General features: G+C 40.7%; 1 protein-coding gene across 8 annotated transcripts in view; it reads right to left on the bottom strand.

Annotated features, from left to right (window-relative positions):
• The window catches only part of PDSS2 (decaprenyl diphosphate synthase subunit 2), a 251,517-nt gene that overhangs the window by 12,595 nt on the left and 212,395 nt on the right, over positions 1-26,527 (bottom strand). For 6 of the 8 annotated variants that reach the window (XR_013382914.1, XM_077902892.1, XM_077902889.1 and 3 more), the window contains one exon: positions 19,260-19,292. Coding sequence is in view for 7 of the 8 variants with exons in the window: in XM_077902892.1 (XP_077759018.1) it covers positions 19,260-19,292 (33 nt within the window). In the remaining variant the exon portion in view is untranslated. Of the gene's footprint in view, positions 1-7,437; positions 7,504-13,817; positions 13,912-19,259; positions 19,293-26,527 lie in introns of those variants that run through there. The other 2 variants (XM_077902890.1, XM_077902891.1) reach the window with 2 other exon arrangements.

The raw sequence follows: 26,527 nt of genomic DNA, 5'->3' as shown, positions 1-26,527 counted from the left end.
TCTCTGCCTCTCTCTCTGTGTCTCTCATGAATAAATAAATAAAATCCTTAAAACAAATCTTAATGGTTTTGACATGCTGAAGAAAGATTGATACTAGCGAGATGAAATATAACAAAGGATAATTGTATAGTTGTGCATTTAGGTTTCAAAAATTAATTGTAAAAGTGTAAGCCTAAATTTGGCAGTGATTCATAAATAAGTGTTGAGAATCTTTGATAACCACATTCTTTATATAAGCCAAGACTGTGATACAGATTAAAAAAGAAAAAAAAAAAGCCCAAACACAAACTCTGACGGCATCAACAGCTGTCCATGTCCAAAACAGAGGCCGGAAAATGGTCACACTGTACTGTTTGATGGTCAGTTCATGTTTAGAAAACTATGTTCAGTCCTGGGTGCCATGGTCATGTGTCAAGAGGGGCATTCGGAATAGACTGGATTTAGTATTAGGATGAAGAAGTATTTGGAAACATGTCATCTAAGAATGTTTAACCTGGAGGAAAGACGTAAAGGAGGAGATGAAAGCCATCTTCAAATATCTAAAGCGATTAAATGGAAGACAGAGCAGTCCTGTTCCTTTTTCTTTTTTTTTTTTTTTTAAGATTTAATTTATTTATTTGATAGAGAGAGCACACAAGCAGGGGGAGCGGCAAGCAGAGGGAGAGGGAGAAGCAGAATCCTCACTGAGCAGGGAGCCCGATGAGGGGCTCCATCCCAGGATCCTGGGATCATGACCTGAGCCAAAGGCAGATGCTTAACTGACTAAGCCACCCAGGTGCCCCGGAGCAGTCCTGTTCTATCTGCTTCAGGAGACAGAACAAAGAGCAAAAGGTGAAAGTTCTGGAAGCAGATTTCAATTACAAATAAGAGAGAGAGTTTTCAAATAACTAGAGTTGTCTAACAACAGAATAATTATTTTTGGCAAGCTCTGAACCCCCTATTTTTGGAAGTCCTCAGCCACTGGATGACCACATCAGAGAAAGTATGAATAAAATTCTTAGCAGATGTGGGAGGTGGAACAGGGCAGCCTCCAAAGTCCCATTCAACTCCAAGATTCTAGCTGTTAGTGCTTCAATTGAAAGGTCTTCCCAACTTCTGAGTGGTAAGACTGGTACAAAAGGAAAAGCTATAATTAAAACCTTTCTCTAACATGATAACCATATTATGATAAACAAACAAATTGCAAGCAACATAAAAGCATTCTTTTTCACTTAGAACAAGGAATTATTTGCAAGAGTCTACAGAAAGTAAGTCTACTGGGGTGCCCGGGTAGTTGACTTGGTGAAGCATCTGCCTTCGGCTCAGGTCATGATCTCAGGGTCCTGGGATCGAGCCCCATGTAGGGCTCCTGGCTCAGCAGAGGGCCTGCTTCACCCTCTCCTTCTACCTGACCCTCTGCCTGCTTGTGTGCTCTTTCTGTGTCAAACAAATAAATAAAATCTTAAAAAAAGAAAGAAAGAAAGAAAGAAAGAAAGAAAGAAAGAAAGAAAGAAAGAAAGAAAGAAAATCTGATTTATTTTTATTTTTTAAAAAAGATTTATTTATTTATTCAGGAGAGACACAGAGTGAGAGGCAGAGACACAGGCAGAGGGAGAAGCAGGCTCCCTGCAGGGAGCCGTGTGGGACTCAATCCCAGGACCCTGGGATCATGACCTGAGCCCAAGGCAGACGCTCAACCACTGAGCCACCCAGGTGTCTGGAAAAGCTGCTGATTTAACTAAGTATCTTATTTCACCAGAAGGAAAGGAGATGGAAATAGAATTTTTAGTTACTTTGTCAATCACATGAATTGACGCACCAGTGTGCGTCCCAATGTGAAAATGGCCATAATAACAATATTAGCAATAACAACAAAGACAATCTTATAGTACTTATGTGTGCCCAGATACATATATCTTCAATCCTTATAACAGCCCTATGAGGTAGGTGCTAACATAATTCTTATTTTACAGACGAAGAAACTTAGACAAGAAAAGTACCTCAAGGTAACGTAGAAGATAAATGCTGGAGTCAAGAATCAAATAGTTCTTGCTCAGGGTGCCTGGGTGGCTCAGCTGTTGAGTGCCTGCCTTCAGCCCAGGGCGTGATCCTGGAGTCCCGGGATCGAGTCCCACATCAGGCTCCCTGCAGGAGCCTGCTTCTCCCTCTGTCTGTCTCTGCCTCTGTGTCTCTCATGAACAAATAAATAAGATCTTTAAAAAAACAAATAGGGATCCCTGGGTGGCTCAGCGGTTTGGCGCCTGCCTTTGGCCCAGGGCACGATCCTGGAGTCCCGGGATCGAATCCCACGTCGGGCTCCCGGTGCATGGAGCCTGCTTCTCCCTCTGCCTGTGTCTCTGCCTCTCTCTCTTTCTCTGTCTATCATGAATAAATAAATAAATAAATCTTTAAAAAAAAACCAAAAAACAAATAGTTCTTGCTCTTTTTTTTTTTTTTTTTTAAATAGTTCTTGCTCTTAACCAGCATGGTATAATGCCATTTCTTTCACTCTTACATGAATTGGGAAGCATTTCAATTTCATTTGGGAAGAGAACACCTATCTATGTCAATAATGTCCTTTCTAAGCCTGTGCACAAGGGCACATTTTTTCACTATACATAACAGACTTTTAAAAATACATTAAGTCAAATAACTTTGGATAAAACCATATTTACAGAGATGACAAAATTTTGAAGCCATCATTATATTAATCCTGCACTTCTATTACAATATATACATTTAAAAAAAACCACAACTAAAAATGCCATATGGCTGCAGAACAAATGTCAATTAGAATTGGAAGTGGAAAATCTCCACATTTCTGCTAAGAAAAAGGCCATAAATACTTTAATTGATTAAGTATAGTCTTCAGGTCATACTTACTTTTTTTTTTTTTAAAAAAAAACAGGCCCTGAATAAGGCTCAGATAATCATCACATCCACTATTGAGCCACAAAAAGAAACTAACATATTTTTACTTAAATCCTTAATAATGGGGGATCCCTGGGTGGCTCAGCAGTTTCGCGCCTGCCTTTGGCCCAGGGCGCGATCCTGGAGTCCCAGGATCGAGTCCCGCGTCGGGCTCCTGGCATGGAGCCTGCTTCTCCCTCTGCCTGTGTCTCTGCCTCTCTCTCTCTCTATGTCTATCATAAATTAAAAAAAAAATAAATCTTTAAAAAAAAATCCTTAATAATGAAAACTTATTTTTACCAAAAATCTCAACCAAAGACTCTGACTACAGTTATGGTACTTGGGGGCTTCACACAATCACAGGACATGATTACCTCATGTTATTCTTACTATTCTTTAAAACCAGGGTCGCCTGGGTGGCTCAGCGGTTGAGTACCTGCCTTCAGTTCAGGGTGTGATCCTGGAAACCTGGGATTGAGTCCCACATTGGGCTCCCTGCATGGAGCCTGCTTCTCCCTCTGCCTGTGTCTCTGCCTTTCTCTCTCTCTGTGTCTCATGAATAAATAAATAAAATATTTAAAAATAAAATAAAATAAAACCAATCTCAGGGGGCGCCTGGGTGGCTGAGTAGGTTAAGTGTCCACCTCTTGATTTCAGCTCAGGTTATGATCTCAGAGTTGTGAGATTAAGCCTTGCATTGGGCTCTGTGCTGGGCATGGAGCCTGCTCAGGATTCTCTCTCCCTCTCTCTCTGCCCCTCCCAGACCCCAATGCACACACCCTCTCACAGAAAACACACACACACACACACACACACACACACACACACAAATAAAAGCAATCTTAGGGTTCATCATGCTACATTTAAATCATTGGATGGGGTGCCTGGGTGGCTTAGTCAGTTGAGCCAACTTGATTTCAGCTGGGGTCATGATCTTGGGGTTGGGGAATCGATCTCCAACTGGGGCTCTGGACTCAGTGGGGAGTCTGCTTGGGGATTCTCTCCCTCCCCCTCTGCCTCTCTCCTGGCTGTGCTCTTTCAACAAATTAAATAAATAAATAAATAAATAAATAAATAAATAAATACATACATACATACATACATACATACATACTCTTAAAAAAAGGTCATTGGATGAAGGATTAAGAACTTTGATTTGACAAATATAATTTAGCCCATACTTTAACATTTTTCTGTTCTCTTATAAAACAATATTTTTTTCTTTTCTAAGATAGCCTGGGAAATTCCTGTAATATGTATGGAGCTTTAAGATGCTTTTTAATAAGTTATATTTATTATTTTGCAGAATTAAGATCATCCTTTATAATTGTACGAGCATGTATAACACACATGACATTTGTTACACTGCTCTCCTTTTCCCTTGCTGAGTCCCAGGACTTGCAGTCCCTGGAGGTGAGAGGTAAGAGAATAGGGGAGCTCTAGGAGGGACAAATGCTACTCCTTCCACAGATGGCAGTCTTTCAAGGGCCTGGAGCAGAAACTCCCAGATGAAGCCACACAGGAACCTTTTTAAATCTAATATGGAAAAAAAATAAAAATAAAAAAATCCAATATGGGATTAGGTGTTCTCCTCCTAAAACTGGTTAATGCATTTCTGCTGTTTTCTAATAATATGAAAAACAATTGTAGAGAGGCAATAAGCAATTGTTAGTAAAGAAACTCTGGCCCTGGACATGTGATCCTGAGCAAGGTGACATGTCTAAACCCTCACCTGTAAAATTGCAAAGATCATATTTATACCACGTGAATTATCATGAAGAACAAATAATGTGATGTATGGCAAATTACTTTGACATCAATAAAATGCTGTTCAGGGTGCCTGGATGGCTCAGCTGATTAAGCATCTGCCTTTAGCTCAGGTCCTGATCCTGGGGTCCTGGGATTGAGCCCCATGTTAGGTTCCAGCCCAGAGTTGGGCTCCCTGCTCGGTGGGGAGTCTGCCTCTGTCTCTCCCTCTGCCTGCCACTCCGTCTACTTGTGCTCTCTAATAAATAAAATCTTGTTTTTTTAAAAAAAGATTTTATTTATTTATTCATGAGAGACACAGATAGAGAGAGAGGCAGAGACACAGGCAGAGAGAGAAGCAGGCTCCATGCAGGGAGCCTGATGCGGAACTCGATCCCAGGACTCCAGGATCACGCCCTGGGCCAAAAGGCAGATGCCAAACCACTGAACCACCCAGGGATCCCAATAAATAAAATCTTTTAAAAAAATGCTATTCAAATGCAAGACCTGAAGAGGAAGAGAGCATGGAGTTTGTTATAGAATTTAGATGTAATATTTACATAATGCACCTGGCTTTAATTACAAACATTCATAGACTACTTTACATAGATTCATGAAGTTGTTTTAAATATTTTAAGTCTCTGTATTATTAGTGAATTGGAAATATGCTTGTGCTTAAAAAATGAATCTCCAAATCACCCTGACCATTTAAAACTGGATCTATTCTTCCTAAAAGGAAAACAAAACAAAACAAAACATGATAAAGACAGGTTTGATCTCATGTTTCTTGCCTTCTCCACACATTTCTATTAGGCTCAGTCTTGATGGTATATGGCCTGGCTGATAGTGAGATTTCAGTCTGGCCATACCACCCTGAGCACACCCCAGTTGCACCCAATCTTGGAAGCCAAGAAGGGTCAAGCCGAGGGAGTACTTTGGTGGGACAGTAAGATTTGTTTCTGAACTGACACCAAGGCCCAACCTCTTACTGAAGTAAATTTAGGAGTCCACGCTGTGGGGTACTATCCACAAATAGCTTCATAACCAAATAACTCATTTCATACAAATTATCATGTTTGAATATACACATATATATATATTCCTATTATATATATAGATAACCTGAATATGTACATATGTATAGTTTAGTACACACACATACACACACACACACACATATATATATATATGTATGTGTGTATATATGTATTATAGAGGTATTTTCATGTAGTTAAAAACATTTTACTAGCACACTAAAAGTTGACCTAAATTGTTGACCTCTTGGCAGAGAATTCAGGCAAAGTCTGTCCTTAAGACAGACAGGTAAACTTAAAGCTCAGGATAGGAGCAGATATACTTGATTTCTTTTTTTTTTTTTTTAATTTTTATTTATTTATGATAGTCACAGAGAGTGAGAGAGAGGCAGAGGCACAGGCAGAGGGAGAAGCAGGCTCCATGCACCGGGAGCCTGATGTGGGATTCGATCCCAGGTCTCCAGGATCGCGCCCTGGGCCAAAGGCAGGCGCCAAACCACTGCTCCACCCAGGGATCCCGATATACTTGATTTCAAAATGTAATTAAGTGGACCAAAATGTACACTTTATTTATTTTAAAGATTTATTTATTTTATTTGAGAGTGAATGCGTGAGCAGGGGTGGAAGAGGATGGTAGAGGGGGAGGGAGAGGAGAGAGGATCTCAAGAAGACTTCCCACTGAGCAAGGAGCCCGACATGGGTCTTGATCTCATGACCCTGAGATCATGACCTGAGCCAAAATCAAGAGTCGGACCCTTAACCAACTGAACAAACCCACGGCTCCCAGATGGACCAAAATGTACAATAAATTTTTTGAAAATTTATTCATGAGAGACACAGAAAGAGAGGCAGAGACACAGGCAGAGGAAGAAGCGGGATGTGGGACTCAATCCCAGGACCCCGGGATCACAACCTGGCCAAAGGCAGATGCTCAACTGCTGAGCCACCCAGGCATCTCCCAAAATGTTCAATTTAATTCTTAGTTTATAAATTTTCATTGGCATTTGATAGGCTGGGCATTTGAGGTTAGTAATATGGAATTATATTAAATTGAGGGTTAAATTGCATTAAAAAGTAATCACGTCTTCTGAGGAAAATTTAACTATTTATAAATAATCTCAGATTTACCAATATTCTGATTCAAAGATAATTTTTAGTTTTAGTATCGTATTCCAAAGAGGAACTTAATTCTACATATTTAGGTTCAGAAAGCAAAACACACCATAGGTTGTAGACTGCAGCAATGAGCCAGTCTTTGCCTGTAGCTTTTTGAGGAATTAATCAATAGTAAACTCTGTAATCTCATGACGAATACTATGTTGGTTATTTAATTAAAAAGAATATTGTGGGACAAGAGAAATCCAAAAGTCCTGGGGATTATTTGAGGAATACATAAACTATATGAGTTCATATCTTACTTACACATTTCTTAAATCCTCCTCATGCCTCAATTTTCATCTGCTTTAGTGGATGCTGATACCTGGGGATCACTTGCTTCAAAACTACTATCACTACCACTGCTATCCACATGACCCTAGATTCCTAACATCCTAACATGTATCCTGATACAACATGAATTTAAAAACACATTTATGACTTCCATCACTAGAATGCATGTCCAACAACAGAAAAATTCTATCTACTGAGGGTTATGACAACAACATATCTGCCAGGCAGGTTATATCAGACCAGGGGCAAATGCAGGAATCAGAAGAAGTTACTCTCTGTGCCACATAAATATAATCATACCTGCTTGATTGACATCTCTTTCAGCTGTAGATCTCTATGTTACGTTGTTATGGAAAGTGCATTTGTTAACATAGATCCTTGCCCCCTTCAAGAGAATGGTAATGAGAACTCATTTTAAATGGTTATATCCATAAAGCTTCCTTAGAAGAGTGAAGAATACTTGCCAGTTTAAAAAAAAAAAAATCCCAATAATTACTGCACTGGTTCAGCAAACAAAAATCCTAAGACAGTCACTTACCAGGCAATCACTATTTCTGAGACCAGAACTATGCTGGATTATAGAGTGATGCATACCATTTCCTGGATGTTTGTTAAACCAGAGCCTGCATATGAATTCTCTCTTACTTTATTGGTAGTGTGTCTTTTTGGGAGGGGGAGGGCATTTGACTATTTTAACGGGTAACTCTGGAAATCAGATTCTCTCTGTTCCCCAGAGTATGCTGTTTTCTTTTTCTTCCTTCCTTTCTTTCTTTTGATTGTTGGAAGCAGTAGTAGTCTATTTGCTTTGTGATTTTTTTCCAAATTATTTTGCAAAATGATTCCTTGTTGTATTTGATCCTTGAAGTCTCTCTTCCTTTACCTCATATTCAGCCATGTAGTACATCTAAAACACCATGAGAAGCAGTATGGTGGTAAGGAATAGAGTCTGCCAACCTGGATAGAGTAACGAGTCTGTGAGACAGTAACTGTGTGAACACTGTTAGGTTATTTGATCTCCTCTCCATAAAATGAAGGGATTCAAAGAATGTGATAGAACCATCTGATTAGAGTGCTTCGTGGATCTTGAGCAGATTGCACAATGAGCGACATGACTATTAGGGTAGGCATCTTAAAGAGATCATAACATGTAGAAGAAAGGCCCACAACCTTTTTTAAAGAGGTGCACAAAAATCTTTTTAGGAATGAATCAAAGAAAAAGGTTCGTATAATTCTCTTAGATCTAGAACAGGGACACCTCTACAGGGGGCACCATTGCACTATGCAGGAATCCATCCTCAGAAGTACAACTCTGGCTTTGCTATGATCTTTGAGTAGATAAGATCTTTCATCAAGCCAGAAAGCCAAAGACTTGGGGGAAAGGGACAGAATCCACTCACCCAAAATCTCTAGGAGCATCTTCCACATCACTAACCAACGCTGCAGTTCTTAGAATCTCTACTGCCATCACAGTAACTCTGTTTGAAAGTTGGGGTGGCATAGGCACCTGGCTATTTCAGGAAAGGTAGTTAAGCACATCCAGAACCAGTACCGTGCCTGATGTTGTGTGTGGGGAAGCCGAGTAGTGTTTTCAAACACTGCTTAGGAAACATGGGGGAAGGGCTTCAGATGTGCCACCTAAACAGATTATGGCTTTCTGATAGACCACTCATGTTGAAATCACAAAAGCTGTTAATTCTAAATAAAACCAGGCTGTCAGATTAGTGTCTGAGTTTGCAAATATCAATCTAGGTAAGGACAAAGACTTCTAACTTACTAAAACCACATTCAGGGTCTACACAGTGGTGTCTCTCTTTTCTTTCTCTTAAAAAAAAACACGTAATTTTGGAAAGCCCATACCTCACCCCTGTTTTTATGACAAGGGAAGAGAATGGTATTTCTTTCAGATCTACTTAAAACAGCTTCAGTGGACTAAACAGGCTCCTCTAGGGGACAGAAGGCTCTATCCTCTACATAAAGGCATATAGGCACTTCCTGTGCACAGGTGGCTCCTGATACCACAAACTGGGAGCAATAATTGAATCCAGCTATCCCACAGTGCAGAGCACTCACCCACAGAACCAGCCTGGAGGGCATTTTTAGTTAGTTTTCTAGACTAAGATTCAAAAGGTTACCCCAATTGAATCTTTGTTTCAACCCAGGGAGTACAAAGCAGTGAGGATGTAACCATCTGATTAGATATATACTTGGGAGGAAAGAAGAACAAAGGCAGAGCCAAAAATACCTTATGAATTAGAAGAACAGAATCTAGGCAGAACATTTGGTTTATCTCAGGTTATTCACTCATTCATTCATTCCACAGTAGTTCAACAAATATTTATTTGGTACCTAGTATGTGCCAGGCACTGTGTTAGGCCCTCAGACTACAGTGGTGAGCAAAACCAGACACGACTCCAGGCTTACAACAAAGAACTAGTCTTCACTAACAATCTAAGTCTGCCTTAGCTTCTTAATGAATGTTAGATATTAGGTAGAGATGTAATTTTTTTAGATGTCAGTAATTTTAAGGATGAGATCGTCCCACTAAAAATTATTATTGTGAACTACTTTGGCAATTTACATATAAAATTAGAAACCCAAGATCAACAAGCTCGAACTACATGATTTGAAGAAAAATTAGATTTACAACTGCATAGAGAATTGAAGTTGAATATTATCAATAGTATTTGGGTTAACAACTGAGAGAATGGCATATTTTATGATGTCATAAAGAGGCTTATTATTGATAGCACTTAATAATATTATTCGTGATCCACAGGGGGGACAGAGATTATGATCATCAAATCTGTTGATGCTATTGAGGTGTGTGGGATTGCTAACACCTCAGAGAACAAGAATCTAATTTTAAAATAATATTAAGAAATTTGAGGAATAGATCATCAAAGCAAGATGACAGTCACTGAGCACAAATGCAAAATAAAATATCCAGAGACTTAAGGAGGAAAAAACTAACTTGATGATTGGGGATGAATGAATGCCCAAAGGGTAATTGTTTTGCAAAAAGACTTGAGGGCTCATAGTAAGGTACAATTCTGGTTCAAGATACTAACTACTGTATGTGGAACCCAACGCAGGCAGGGCTTGAGCTCATGACATGACCCTGAGATCAAGACCTGAGTTGAGGGGCGCCTGGGTGGCTCAGATGGTTGAGCATCTGCCTTAGGCTTGGGTCATATCTTGGGGTCCTGGGATTGGGCCCCGTGTATGGTTCCCTGCTCAGCGGGGAGCCTGTTTCTCCCTCTCCCTTTGTTACTCCACTTGCTTGTGTTCTCTCTCTCTCAAATAAATAAAATCTTAAAACAACAACAACAACAACAACATAAAGCCCCCAAAACCTGAGCTGAGTTCAAGAGTGGGGTGCTTAACTCACTGAGCCACCCAGGTACTCCCAGAATTTATTTTTGTTTATTTTTAAAGATTTTTATTTATTTATTCATGAGAGACACACACACAGAGAGAGAGAGAGAGAGAGAGAGAGAGAGCCTGCGACACAGGCAGAGGGAGGAGGCTCTATGCATCCCAGGACTCCAGGATCACACCCTGAGCCTAAGGCAGACACTCAAATGCTGAGCCGCCCAGGTGTCCCAATAATTGTATTTTAAAGGAGATATGGAATCAAAGAGAGTTGCAAAAACTGACTTTAGTAAATTAATTATTTTTAAAAATAGATTAAATCTATCCATGATTGCTGCAAGGAAAAAACACTTGTCTGAAATATGATTGCCAAAAGAAAAATATCTGGTTTTATTTGACTTTTAAGGAAACAAGGAGTAGGGGATTTAAAACTTTCAGATGGCAGTCCAGGCTATACCTTCCAAGCACCTATCCCTGAGCTGTGGTTAGGTCCTCAGGTTAATGCCTGCAATGCCTGCTCAGTGTGCTGGGTTTCCATTCTCAACTATCCTCCAGCACTTCAACAACCTGAGGCCTAACATAATTTGCAGTGTACAAAAATTACACTTTCCAACCGTGCATTATGTTTCTTTTCTTTTTTTGAGATTTTATTTATTGGGCAGCCCTGGTGGCGCAGCGGTTTAGCGCCGCCTGCAGCCCAGGGTGTGATCCTGGAGACCCTGGATTGAGTCCCACGCCAGGCTCTCTGCATGGAGCCTGCTTCTCCCTCTGCCTGTGTCTCTGCCTCTCATTCTCTCTCTGTGTTTCTATGAATAAATAAATAAAATCTTAAAAAAAAAAGATTTTATTTATTTATTTGACAGAGAGAGAGAGAGCACAAGTAGGGGGAACAGCAGACAGAGGCAGAGGGAGAAGCAGGATCCCACTGAGCAGGGAACCCAACAGGGGGCTTGATTGCAGGACCTCAGGATCATGACCCGAGCCGAAGGCATGCTTAACCAACTAAGCTACCCAGGCGCCCCCAATCGTGCATTTCCGCCTATTGCCAGAGAAGCATGCAATTTTGGGGGAGTCTAAAATTAAATTCTGGTTATGTCACTAAACACATGATTTCAGGCAAGTTATTTTTCAATTCTTAGTAGCTCAGGACATAAGTAAAAAAATTCTTTAAAAATTTGAGTCTACATTTCAAAACTAGAAACCTTTAAAAAATACAACGTATTTATTTTAAAACATGCTGAAATGTTACCACCTTAATGCCCATGTTCATATTTTTAAATGCCTTCTTCCAGTCTTTATCAAAATTTTACATAGTTGCACCCATATCATAAAGGTAATTGGATTTTCTTCATTAAATTCTATTACAAACACCTCATTGAATTGGACCACAAATCCTTTATGGGAATAGATGGGAGAAGGGAATGACAATGTTCTTACATAGTCTCTGTCCTCATCATGAAAACAGAAAACCTAAATATAAAGACAACCTCAGGAGGTTAGAGGAAACGAGAGATTTGGTGCATCCAGTGATGCCGTATGGAATACTTTACCAAAGGAGCTAATGTGAAGTCCCAGGGTAGGAGAAGTAGCATCTGCCCAAGAAAGGGGTACGCGGAAGAGAAAACACTGTAACATCTGGTCTCTAAACGTGCCAGTGTGAAAAATTCTCAGAGCCAGTTAGCTAGGGTTATGAGAAAGAACAAGCAGGCAAAAACTGTCTGCCAGAGAGAAAGAGAGAGAGAGAGAGAGAGGGAGGGAGGGAGGGAGGGACTGGCTTTGTCAGTAAAGAAAGGACAATAATATTTACAGAAAATTTTCTATACTCAAGCTTCATAAAGTCAAATTTTGGACTCCGTAAGCAGCAAAAACGGTTAAAGCAATCTCTGTATAAGAAAAGAGAGAGAGAGAGAGAGAGAGAGAGACTAAAAGGGCAAAGCCTGGAAAGGAGAAGCATGACATGAGAGGAAAGACTCTTTTTTCTTCTTGAAGGGAAGTGATGATATGTGATCACGCAAATGCAAATGTCCGCGGACAGCACTGTTTGCTGGTGGGAAGAGAATTTTAATGTGTACCCTATGCAAATGCGTTTTAGAATAAAACAGAATGTGCGAGGCCTTCTGAGGATGGGGGAGGAAGAGAGGAGCAGCAGTTCTAGACACTGTGCTTTGGGGGTGGGGCACAGCCAGAGCCTGGGGCCACTCCGCAGCCCTGAGCACGTTCCAGCAGAGAGGGCACGTCAAAAACCCACTCCTTTAAAAAAAAAAAAAAATCTCTCTTACGTTCAACCGAGAACTGGATGCCTAATGAATTAACACCTGTAAGATCTCTCTTTCCCCAGTGCTTAACCTTGAGCAAATCCGCGCTTAGGGTGAACCTCAAGACGAAGACATTAAATATGCAACTCTCTTTTCTGTACTGGGTCATGGAAAAAATTATATGACCTGCACAGGAAAGACTAGGGAGGGCTATAAAGAAAGCTCCTGTAAACCACTTAGGAGTCTTTGTGTCAAAAATTAGCAGGGATGTCAAAGGAGCCCCTGAGGGCCCCAGGTGAGTTACTTGTGAAAGAAGGAGGAGGTCATTACAGGGCTTGACAGGGTCTGTTTTGACCAAGTGCTACTTATTCCTACATATCTGTGTATCTGAAGCAAGTATTAAAAAGAAATTGGGAAAAGGTCTGCATCTCTATGCTGAAGATATTTAAGCAAGCCATTTTGAAAGTGTTAAAAAAATTAAAATTGTAGAGAGCCGAACCATAGGTGCCATGTTTTGCCTGAAGTGGTAAAAATACCATCTGCCTCCGTCTTTTAGCAGCAGGCTTGTTTCGAGGAGCAGTAGGCTCAACTGCAGGCATACGCTCAGCTCCAGCTGGGGAAAATACACAGACGTTTGTAGATGTTTTTCTAAGCAAGAGTAGTCAACATATTCGTTTTCTTTCAGACATGTATATGTTAGCATAGCAAACCAAGCATGAATGTGGTCTGAGAAGCTTCTCAACCAGTCCCAGCAAGTACCCATGAATCCCTACACTTCGATAGGTGGTGCTCTTCCCTCTGGCACTGCACTGAAGCAGCCGGCTTGACCCTGGGGCCAGGAGCCTGGGGAACACGGGCTATAGGCCCAGAGATATGTGCCCAGGGCTGCAGACCCATCACTGTCATTGAGATCCCCATGGCATGGGGCATAGGAGAGAAACAGCACCAGCTTTCCAGGTCACAATTCACTTCTGGTAATTATATTCCATCTCCTAAAACTTCTGCAGTTTTAACTTGGCTAAGATGCTCCTTGTTTTTCTATTTTAGGAGCTACTGGGTAGAATGGCCTTACGGTTGGTTACACAGCTCCCATCCTTGCCCAGACTCCAGCCAGGTGGAGGAGTTTCAGCAATAGGTAGAGTGGCTCCCATGACTGTGTCGGCCACCTGACAGGGGTGGGAGAGACGTAATGAATTAATAGTCGTCGAGTGCTTTGATATCTTAAGATGAAAGGCGCTCTAGCGGTGTAAAGCATTCATATCCAGACTCTATCGCAACAGGAGCTCAATTAAAAGATAATTCAATTTCTCATCTGAGTGTTTGAGCACAGGCCACTGTTTTGCTGAATGTGATGGTCTCAAGATCCAGCTGAGACTGATTTTGAAATGACCAGCTCTTCCTTCCACCCCTTCCTCACCACTCTGAGGCTGATGGAATTTGGGAGGCGGCATGTGAGGCCACAGAGCACACAGCCAAAATAATTTGCAATGGTCCTCAGAATCTGATTTTTCAGGTACAATCTGGCTTTTGGATAAATACCACTTGGAAACAACAAAATTTCCAGCGATAAATAAATTTCATGATGGTCTCCAGAAATGGCTGCCGAGTTTTTCAAATGTAGTTTTACAGATAAACCCACAAGGACAGCCCTAAGCTGCTAAGCATGGTGCCTGCATCAGTCAGCAGAGCAACATGTTCATGCAAAACGGAGATGAACAGACCGTGGGTCATGATACTCATTACTCCTACAGGCCCACAGCACTGTTAAGAGACAGTATCATAAGCTGCACCCTGCAGATCTCTCCTGTACCTGGCAGAGACTGATATAATCTTTTTTTCCCATGTTACTCGGGTTTAGGTCTGTGTAAGGATGATAAGTCTATGGCCCTTAAATGTCAAGTGATGGCCCTTAAATGTCAGAATCGCACCACATACTCCAGAATGGTGGGGTTCCGTTTCCAGGCAGGGGAAATATTATCACTAGGCACTTGGGAAGGCAAACTTAGGGCTATTGAACATTAAGACGGATTGTGTTATATAGTCTATAGACTATAGTTATATAGTCTATATATATATATATACACACACACATATATTTTTAAGAATTTACTTATCTACCCATGAGACACACACACACACACACACACACACACACAGGCAGAGACATAGGCAGAAAGAGAAGCAGGCTCCATATAGGGAGCCCAATGTGGGACTCGATCCCTGGCCTCCAAGGTCACACCCTGAGCCGAAGGCAGGCGCTCAACTACCGAGCCACCCAGGTGTCTGTAGTCAATATGTTCTTAAAATGGTTCACTGTAGTCTATAATCATCCATTCTAGACCTCCCAGAACTTCCCGCACTTCTAGAATAGTACTAATGCAACTCACATGCAGTTGCCAAGCCCTCCTACATCAAAGCCCATGCTGGGTATTGATGATGCCACCATGAATGAGGCTCTGCCTTCAGAGCTTTTACGTTCCAGTGGAAGAGAAAAAAACAGAAGCAAGTGACTAAATGAAAATGATAATTTTATTATTTTATTTTAAAGATTTTATTTATTTATTCATGAGAGACACAGAGAGAGAGAGAGAGCCAGGGACCCAGGCAGAGGGAGAAGCAGGCTCCCTGTGGGGAGCCCGATGTGGGACTTGATCCCAGGTCCCTGGGATCATGACCTGAGCCAAAGGCAGAAGCTCAACCACTGAGCCAGCTAGGTGTCCTGAAAATGATAATTTTAGATTATTATAAATGTCAAGAAGAAAAAAAAAAAAACACAACAAAGGAAAAGTGGCTACTTCAGACAGAGAGGTGTGAGTCAAGGAAAGCCTACACTGGTCTTGCTTACAGTGGCACGCACATGTGCACAGAGCCTTGCACATATGTGCATACATATGTGATACATAGTGGCTGGGTGGATAAAGTGGATGAAGGGCTGAATCTAGACCTCAGGAATACACCATAAGAATGCCCTCCACCCCCCAAGAAGAATGTCTTCTCTCGAATGTGGAATGAACCCGAAGAACTGATTAGCACTGTTCTAAATTGCTCACTTTATAGGAAGGAGACTGAAGGAAGACCAGGAGGTTAAGTGATACTAGATTCTGCAATGAGTTGGCGGCCGAGCCACGGCTTCGTTCCAGGGTGTTCTATCTGTGCATCATATTTTTTCCTTTCTTTTAACTTCTTCAATTGTCATGTGTCTCTGCAATAAAAGACCCTGAAGGAGTTCTCTGAGTCATAAATAAGCATCAATGATCGATCAGTAGTCGCTCTAATGCCAAATCGTGTTGAGTTTTCCCTTACTTTTTTGTTAGCTTTCCTTTACTATCACACAGTGAAATCCCAGCCTTTATCTCCAAGCTACTATATTACAACCTCCCCAATCTTCTTAATCCTGTTGATACTTGCAGCGTGTCAAAAGCATCTTACCTCTCTGATTTGAGATAAAAAACCCTATACCAGATTTTCTCCTGAAACTAACTTCATGTGTCTTCTATTTCCTTACTCATTTCTTACTCTATTATTTTCTACACTCATCCACTCCCTTCCTCTCTCCCTCATTCACTCACTCACCATTTACCATGTGCCAAGTGCTGTGTTAGCACCAAGTATACAAAGAGAAGACATTGCCCCTGCCCTTGAAGAGCTCACAGTGTACGGTCTGTCTCATCAGTGGGGCATTATAATATTACACAGTAAGTACAATGACTATGAGAGCTGCACACTGTATTAAAGAACGAAGGAGGGATGCCTGGGTGGCTCAGTGGTTGAGCATCTGCCTTTGGCTCAGGGCCTGATCCCAGGATCCAGGATCGAGTCCTACATGGGGCTTCCTGTGAGGAGCCTGCTCCTCTCTCTGCCTATGTCTCTGCCCCTCTCTCTCTCTGTCTCTCATGAATAAATAAATCTTAAAAAAAAAAAAAAAAAAAAGAATGAAGGCAAGTCCTTCATCCAGGCTGGAGAACCAGGCAAGACTACCTGTAGGAGATGATCTTAACAGAAGCCTTCCAGAAAGAACACGGTAGCTGAAAAAGGGGGAGGGTCATTTCAAGCAAAGCGTGAAGGCATGGAAAACAGAAACAGTATGTTTTGTGTGATCTGGTGCTGCTGAAACACAGGGTAGGAAGAGATGGCACTGGAGAGTCCCTCTAGGCGGTGAAATCTTTCAACAAGGTTTGAGTCAGCCTTACAGGCGACACGAACCAATGAAGAGTTTTAAGCTGGAGGTTAAACTATCAGGTTTATGATTCAGGTAGACATACCTGAATGTTGGCAATGGACTTGGGGTGACAAGAGAGAGTCAGGGAGACCAGTCAGTAGGCTTTGCAGTGGTCAGGTGAAGAAACTCAATGTAAGTAACGGAAGAGAGAAGTCAAGAGGAGGGGTTGAATGTAAGAAAATGTAGGATACAAAAATGGTGTGACTTGGCAAAGAATCATTCTAGGGGTGAGGGAGTAGGAGGAGTCAAGGGTGACTTCTAAGTTTCTCACATGGTTAACTGGTGGGATGACACTGCCAACATCAGAAGACAGAATAAGTTAAAAGGACCAGAGATACAACATGAGTGGACACTGACATAAACCATGGGCTTTGGGTAATGATATGTCGATGTAATTTCACTGTAACAAACACATTACTCTCCTGCAGATTTTTAAAAAAATATTTTATTTATTTATTCATGAGAGATAGAGAGAGAGAGAGAGAGAGAGAGAGAGAGGCAGAGACACAGGCAGAGGGAGAAGCAGGCTCCACGCAGGGAGCCCGATGAGGGACTTGATCCCACGACTCCAGGATCATCCCCTGGGCCAAAGGCAGGTGCTAAACTGCTGAGCCACTCAGGGATCCCCATCTCCTGCAGATTGTTGATAGTAGGGCTGTGTGAATGTAGGGTCAGGGGGGATATGTAACTCTTTTGACCCTTTTTGCCCAATTTTGCTGTGAACCTGAAACTTCTTTAAAAAGTAAGGTCTATTTAGGGGTTCCGGACTGGCTCAGTTAGATAAGCATGTGATTTTTGATCTTGGGGTTATGTGTTCGAACCCCACATTGGGTGTAGAGATTACTTAAATAAAACTTAAGGGCAGCCCTGGTGGCCCAGCAATTTAGCGCTGCCTTCAGCCCAGGGTGTGATCCTGGAGACTTGGGATCGAGTCCCATGTCGGGCTCCCTGCATGGAGCCTGCTTCTCCCTCTGCCTGTGTCTCTGCCTTTCTCTCTCTCTCTCTCTCTGGGCCTCTCATGAATAAATAAATAAAATCTTAAAAAAAAAAAAAAAAAACCCTTAAAACTATTTAAGAAAAAAAAAAAAAAAAAAAGACCAGAGATGTCAGGCAAGATGGGGAGTTCAATTCAAGATGCATTGAGCTTCCTTGCCTGTGGGAGACCCAAGGGGTATGTCCGCAGCCTGAGTTTGGGTACATAAGGCTCAAGCAGACATATGGAAGTCCTCAGTTAAGAGGTGCTCTTATGTAGCTTTTCTTAAAGGTAGCAGAAGTTTGTGAGACAGAAAAGGAGGAACTGCACCTCAGTCAAGGAAATGAGAGGAAAGGCACGGAGCCATGGGTATACAGCTCACAACTGTCAGGAGAGCACAAGGTTCCGGATCAGCCCCGAGGCACCACTGTGGGTTTCAGCTGTCCCAGTGTGAGCAGAGCCCATACAGCTTGTATTTCTTCCTCCCTGTCTCTGGAGTGCAGGTGTGCTCCTACACTGGATATTCCTGATTGTTGCATAAACCAGATGGTTAGCATGTTCCTTTAGCCAAGCAGCTGTATGCATCCCACACACCTGCTAAAATGTTTCATTTGTCCCCGAGGGGAAAACAGAATGTGACCCGACCGTGTCTGGAGGCTTGCATTGGTGCACTGAAATCTGAACTCCCACAGCAGTTTTTAAACGTGGCTGTGTGTCGGAACGATCTGTGGAGCCTTTTTTTCAAATACTTCCACCCTGCCCCTGCCCTGCTCTCCCCACCAGGGGATTTTGATCTCGGTGAAAGAGGGTGTGAAGCTGCACCCAGGCATGTGTGTTTTCAAAAGCTCCAGAGAGGATGCGAAAACTACTATGTTTAGGAGTCTAAGTCGGCTCTGTGTGGTGCTTCTCACATATTATCCAGTGGTGCTAAAAGCCAAAGATGCCAAAGGCTTCTTTCTAGCAATGGTGAGTGATCTTATCCAGTTTATTCATCTTCATAGCACTTACCACCACAGGACATTATATGATGTGTCCATTTAGTTGTTATTAGTTATCTACCTCCCACCCTGGATTGTAAACGTCCCAAAAGGAAATGCTTCCTTTTGGCTTCCTAAAGGCTTAATGTTGTAGTCTCGACACCTAACAGTGTCTGGAATGAAGTAGGCACTCAGTAAGTACCCTTACCTGCTCGTGCCTGCTACTTAACAGGGAATGTCCCTCAACTGTAATGGGATGATTATCTTTTGACCTTTCACACAGAAACATAAACCATACACCAAACAAATGTCTAAAACTGTATAGTATGTATAAAATCTACTTACCTTAGCATAGTCTAATCTTCCCTTCTCTTGAGCCTAAAATAGAAAGGGAGGGAAATTAATTTGTTAGTTCTTTAAAAATTATCTAGTGCTTCTATAAGTTTTACTTCTCCATGAATAAAGGTCAACACTCTCTCCCTTGGTCCCCTACCATGTATCTCTCTATTCGTCTTCATAGTTGTATCCCTATACAACTATATACATAGAACACTTAAACACATTGAAATGTTGAAAGAATAGTACAGTGAGCACAGGTATATACACCAACCATCTAGAGAGGACAGTGGCAGACATCATGACTCTTCACCATGCGTCAGCACACATCTAATAAGCATAGGATGTCTCATACATAACCACATGACTGCTATAAAATGTTAAAAACTAACAATAACTCCATATTATCTAACATACAATCCATATTCAAATTTCCTCTATTGCCCCAAGAATATCTTTTATAGCTTCCCCCCACCCCAACCAGAATTAATCATGATTTACACGTTACATATGATTTTTATATCTCTGGTTAGTCTTTTAAATCTAGATCCTCCCCATTTCTCAAGAGGTGAAAATAAAGGGCAGCCCAGGTGGCTCATCGCCGCCTTCAGCCCAGGGCCTGATCCTGGAGACCTGGGATCGAGTCCCACATTGGGCTCCCTGCATGGAGCCTGCTTCTGTCTCTGCCTGTCTCTGCCTCTCTCTCTCTCTGTGTGTCTCTCATGAATAAATAAAATCTTAAAAAAAAAAAAGTGAAAATAAAAACCATTGACTTTTTTCATGAAAAATCACTGACTTTTTTTTAGATTTTATTTATTTATTTTATTTTTTATTGTTTTAGATTTTATTTTTAAGTAATCTTTACACCCAATGTGAGGCTAAAACCCACAATCCCAAGATCAAGAGTTGCACATTCCACTGGCTGAGTCTCTCAGGCACCCCGAAAATCATGGACTTTTTGGGTTTGTCATATTATTTCTCCAGTATGTTATTTAACTTTGTCCTTGTTTTGCTTGCAAACTGAAAGTTGGGTCTGAAAAGCTTGCTGAAACATTTCTGCCATGAGTATTTTATAGAGAATATTATGTACTTTATATTGTAGCAATTCAGGAGGCACAAAATGTCAGGCTGTCCCACTCTTAGTAATGCTATAAATTTGATCACTTGGTTAAGGTGGTGACTATCAGATGTTCCACTGTAATGACATGTTTCCTCCTGTATAATCAGTAAGTAATCTGTGGGGCCAGTTTCTCCCCCACTTCCTTTGGCATAATTTTTATTATGTTGTTTTACATTGAAAGACCCCCACCTCCACCCCCACCCCCACTACCATGATTGATAAAGAAGAAAGGCGCAATTGAAAAAACATACTAGGGGTTTCTGGGTGGCTCAGTAAGTTAATCATCTGACTCTTGACTTTGGCTCAGGTCATGATCTCAGAGCTGTGGGACTGAGCCCTGAGTGGGGCTCCATGCTCAGCTGGGAGTCGGCTTGGGATTCTTTCTCTCCCTCTCCTGTCCCTCCCCTTCATGCTTTCTAAAATAAAATGGATCTTTAAAAAAAAAAAAAAAAAAAAGACATATCCTATATGGGGTCAGGCTTTATTTTAAAAATATTTTTAGTTTTAAAAATTAACACATATACTCAAATATATATTAAAGTTCTACAGTGATAGACAACCAATGTATTAATCTTTGTTGGTATGTTAGCTCATTTTTTGTAGACTTCAGAATAAAATTCCTGCTATGTCTCTGCACACATTCAATTTGCAAATAGGTTAGGTCTTGAGACCATTTTGTTCCTGAGTAAAAAATGACACTTTATAGCTAATGAAGGTGTGCAGATTACTTCAGTGAGAGAAAAGAAGATTTTTTTAAAAAAGATTTTATTTATTTATGAGAGACAGAGAGAGAGACAGGCAGAGACAGAAACAGGCTCCATGCAAGGAGCCTGACATGGGACTCAACCCCGGGTTTCCAGGATCACACCCTGGGCTGAAGGCGGCACTAAACCACTTAGCCACCAGGGCTGCCCAGAAGATTTTTATATAACATTGGTCCTGACTCTTCCTGCTTCTTGACGATCCTTTAAAAAACAGACAAACAAACAAACAAAACAAAACAAAACAAAAAAACTTATACAAAGATGCCTGCATTTTGTTTTTCTTGTTTTCATAGTAAGCAACTTTGAAGAAGACACTGGTCCTGTATAGCTGTTGGCACCATCACTAACTACTCTAGCTTAAAATTGTGACTTGAATGTTTCCTATGAAACAAAAAGTTTCTGCAACCAATGCATTATATCAAAGAATTTGGGGTTTTCAATCTGCTCTTTAAATTTTTTAGGGATCTAGATTTTCAGTGAACCAAGAAAATTTTGATCTTAGTCCTCAGATGCATTATACCATAAGTAATAGGAGTTAGTTCTTGCAGAAATTTAAAAACTAAGCTTCTTCTCTTTTTCTTTTTTATTTATTTGAGAGAGAGAAAGAGATAGCCAGAGAGAGCACAAGCAGGGAGAGGGTGAAGCAGGCTCCCTGCTGAGCATGGAGCCCAATGCAGGGCTCGATCCCAGGACCCTGCTGGGATCATGACCTGAGCTGAAGGCAGATGCTTAACCAACTGAGCCACCCAGGCGCTCCATTAGGCTTATTCTTCTCTCTGCTCAGATATTTTATATTTCTTTGTATGTGTGTCTGTGGACATCTCCCCATATAGTTTTGTCTACACTGAAAATGCCACTTTATCGTAATAATCTGCAGTTTGTAGGGACGCCTTGAGCACATCTGTACAGTGCACTCATGAGCTAGCTACTAAACTCTGTTAGTGGACAAATGTGAACTGGCCTTGATCCAAGGAATAATCCATGGCTTGTGACCAAAATTTCAGCAATAGCATTTCACAATTTGCTTAGTCTAAGTTCTCAAACTCCCAGCTGTCTCTTGAATTCATTTTAGGCTAAGAGATATCTGACATTGAGGCTGATCCTGTGGTCACAAGCTTTCCACCTTTTCAATTGTTTATCCTTTTCCTTGCCTCTTGCTGATTAGTATGGATTGCTCAAACAAAGCACTTTTCAAATGCACAAACTGGGAGCTCTAGAGAACTGTTCCTACTGTCAACCAACACACGCCTGCAACAAATTTGCCATTTCCTTACTACTTTCAATTTTGTTCCTGTTCTTTATTTTAAAAATATTTTATTCATTTATTCACGAGAGACACAGAGAGAAGCAGACATAGGGAGAAGCAGGCTCCCTATGGGGAGCCTGATGTGGAACTGGGTCCCAGGACCCCGGATCACACCCTGAGCCAAAGGCAGCCGCTCAACCACTTACTCACCCAGGTGTCCCAATTTTGTTCCTATTCTAACCAGCTCATCATTCTGCATCTTTTGACATTCTTAACCTTCAGTGTTTAACACAAAAGGTATATAAAAGTGTTGAAAGAGGTATTTGTTGAAAGTTTGGAAGTTGAAGAGCTTCTGTATCTTGAGATTGCAAGGTAAGGAGAGAGGGAGAAATGATCTAATTTACAATGACTTAGGGTAGACTTTTCCCTTTGGAGGTATTGAGCCACTTTCCAGTTTGTCTCATAAAAAAAAAAAAAAAAATCAACAGTCGTTTCTTCAGGTAGGAAGAGTGAATGTACTGCTGCTGCTCATAGATAAGAACATTAGAGTGGTCCTATCAGACATTTTTGTAAAACAATTTTCCCCCTATTTTGGTTATAAATTATCTATCTTAGAGAATTCTATTATTTTGAGCTATTTTCAAACTCCCTCTTTTATTTTGTATTGCTAGCTTGGTCACCACCCTTTCCACCCAGTAGAGATATACTTTGCTGGGGACGATGACAGAGAAACACTATGTACATAATCCACATCTGTTCAATATCAGCTCTTACATGTTTTGAAAAGCTGAGAGATTAGAAGCCTACATAAAATGACGGCACTATTACCACACCATTACAACCTGAACAGATTATAGCTGTTGATACACAGCTCACCTGAATGTCCTTTTTATTTTATCACAACAAACATCCTTGGTTCTGTGGAACCATTTCATCCTTGACTGCTTTAGCTTGTACATAAAAGTCTCAGTTATTTTGTAAAACAAATAATATAAATATTTAAATCTTTATAGGTATATAATATAAATGTATTTCCAGCTGGTATGTGTGTTAATATCTACAGAGGTCATATACATGCCTTAAGAAAGTACACATTCTGATACAAAATATTTTTTACAAAAGGCTTTTAGAGCTTATAAAAATATAGCACATTAAAAAAATACAGTACATTAGAAATCGATGGAAATGATGATTCAATCCCCTCTATTTCTCATTAAACATTACCTATTCTATTTCTTTTTGTAAAACAGTTAATTTGGGAGGACCCATAATTATTACTCTTTTATCAGATGACTCGTTCACTAGGTATCTACTGTGTACCTCCTGTGCATCAGGTACCTCAAATGTACTGGAGACGGAGCCATGAATAGAACAGATAAAAATCTCTGTCCTCATGGAGCTTGTACTCTAGGGATTGCACAGTCTTGTTTATTTACATAGGCTTCACTTACAGTTTCCCTCTAGGCCTTAAGCTCTATGACAGTACAAGTTTTCTCTCCTGCTCACAAGTGTATTCCTTGTCCAAATCAGGACTGGTATGGAGCACATGGTCAATAATATCCGGTGAATGAATCCCTAGATGGATAAATGCTTGTTTTTTATATGTGTTGGTTATGTACTGTCTATTCAGGAAACCAGGATTTAGTTAATTTGGAACCATTAGCTGATGTTCGACAAATCATTTTTTTTTAAAGATTTTATTTATTCATGAGAGACACACAGAGAGAGGCAGAGACACAGGCAGAGGGAGAAGCAGGCTCCCCACTGGGAGCCTGATGTGGGACTCGATCCCAGGACCCCGGGATCACGACCCAAGCCAAAGGCAGATGCTCAACCACTGAGTCAGACACCCAGGTGCCCCCTTGACAAATAATTTTTACCTGTATTGAACAATACCATATTTTCACTTTACTGCCCAACTTCTGTTTATAAGTAGGCTAGGGAGGGAAATCTATGGGATACATATTGGAAGAATTCATGAAAATCAAACAACAAAAGGATAGAACAGAGAAGAGTGATCTAGTAGCCTTCCCATAGTTGCAGCGGGTTAGTGTAATTAAGTGCCTCAACCTTGAAAGTAGTGTGTTAAAGTGAAGAGAGCCCGGAACAGAAACCTCAGGACATTTCAAGAGCCACACCCAAGGCTTAGGATGCTAAGTGTGCCTTGTGTATGGAGGAAAGTGAGTGACCTAATAATATCTTGATGGTGACCACTCCAGAAAAACCTCGTGGGAAGATGTCATATGCTGGGTATCATCAGAAAATATGGTTTCTAGCCCATAATACATTAATACCTCCAATAACTTTAAAACTTTTATGTGCATCTTTATTTTCTTATCTGTAAAATAAGAGTACTGGACTAGACCTTATGCTCCCAAATGCTGGACTAGCTATCAGAATCATCTGGGTAGTTTGTTAAAAATGCAGAGCCTCAGTACCCTAGCCCCGAGTTCGTGACTCATTTGAAGATCACTGGTCTGGACCATGTCTAAAGTCTTTTTCCATTTATGCTTCTGTGGGCGCTAGTGTTTGCTTCAAAGGCTAAACAACTATATAAACTCCTTAAGTCTCAAGGAGAATGGAGTGCTATAACTTTCCCCTCTTTTTCTGACATCTGCCACTTATCATGTATATTTCTAGCCGAGCAAGATATTATTAAAATAACTTTCTCACTGGGGCCCAAAATAGGCTGATATAAAATAAATCCAGACTGTATTTCAACAGCCAGCAGTCCTGAACCTCTTCCTGCCACACTGTTCATCTCCAGAAGCCACTGTAAAATCTACCACACATGGCAATTCCCTGAGGGCTTCATTACTAGGGTCTTTAAAAGGGATTCACTCATCTTTTTGCCTCCTGTAGGTATGCTTCTTGTCAATCCAGGTCATGAGAAAAGAAAGTAATTTTTCCCAGTCTTTAGCAGTTCACAGAGAATGTGTGGTTTGAACCTTGTTTTATCTTTAAAAAAAAAAAAAGTGAAAATAGACAAGACAGTGTGCCAGTGCTCATGACACTAGAGGCCTCCTTAGACAGCTATAGTGAGCACTGTAAAACAATATTCTGTACAAAAGCAAAAAAAAAAAAAAAAAAAAAAAAAAAAAAAAAAAGCCATTCTGAGTGAGAGGATGCACAGAGGGATTAATTCCAAAGGTTTATATACCAGTCTCTGCAGACCAAAGGCAGATAGATTCCCTGTTGGTAAGTAAGGGATGTACAATGTGGTCTTTTACTTTAAGAAACAAATGCTTTCTTATAAGTCAGGTAACAAGGAAGGATTAGATGACATAAATGAACTATTTCCAATTTTCAACTACTGTTATCTGGACTTGAAAGTCAGAAATGGAGGAACCTTTTTCTAAAAATAGAAAACTAATATTCCACAGCAGGGAGTCCAGAAATTGTTAAGACTGATCATCTCTACTTATCATGTTATTCTTCCCTAATGCTAGCAGCTATATTTGGGGATAACAGTCATTTTTAAAGATTCTCTCTTTAAAATTCCAAGGAAAATTACCTTTCTCCTAAAACTTTTTAGTGGAAAGAACACTACGACCACCCATTTGCCCTCCACCTACATTAATCAATTGCTAATATTTTGGCATCTTTGCTTTTTTTGGATGATGATTTGCTGACTACCTGAGAATAAGTTGTAGACATCATGTCTCATCCCCTCATACTTCAGCATTTATCTCCTAAGAACTAGGATGTTCTTCTATATAACCACAATCCAATTATCACATCCGGGTTTAACACTCCCTATGGTGTTTAAGAAATCCATACTCAAAATGTTTCCAGTTCAATCAATAGTGTCATTCAGAGCTGTTTTTATCCCAATCCAAGATCATATTAGAAACCATACATTATCTTTGGGTGTCATGGCTTTTAAATCTCTTCTAATCTACAAGAGTCCCTACATGACTCCTTTTCTGTCTTTCATACCGGCTTTTTTTAAGAGTACAGGTCAATTGCCCTGGAGAATGTCCCTTATCCTGGATTTGTCAGATTGTTTCCCCATGATCCCATGATTAGATTAAAATTAAAACCTTTTTTGGTGGTGGTGGGGCAAGACAACTAAATAAATGCTGCTCTTTACTTCTCCATTACATCAGGAGTCATACAATATCGGTTTGTTTCATTATTGGTGAAA

Source organism: Canis aureus, chromosome 7 (genome assembly GCF_053574225.1).
Source record: "Canis aureus isolate CA01 chromosome 7, VMU_Caureus_v.1.0, whole genome shotgun sequence".
Classification (NCBI taxonomy): domain Eukaryota; kingdom Metazoa; phylum Chordata; class Mammalia; order Carnivora; family Canidae; genus Canis; species Canis aureus.
The sequence above is the reverse complement of the archived record's forward strand: the minus strand, read 5'-3'. Positions and strand labels throughout refer to the sequence as shown.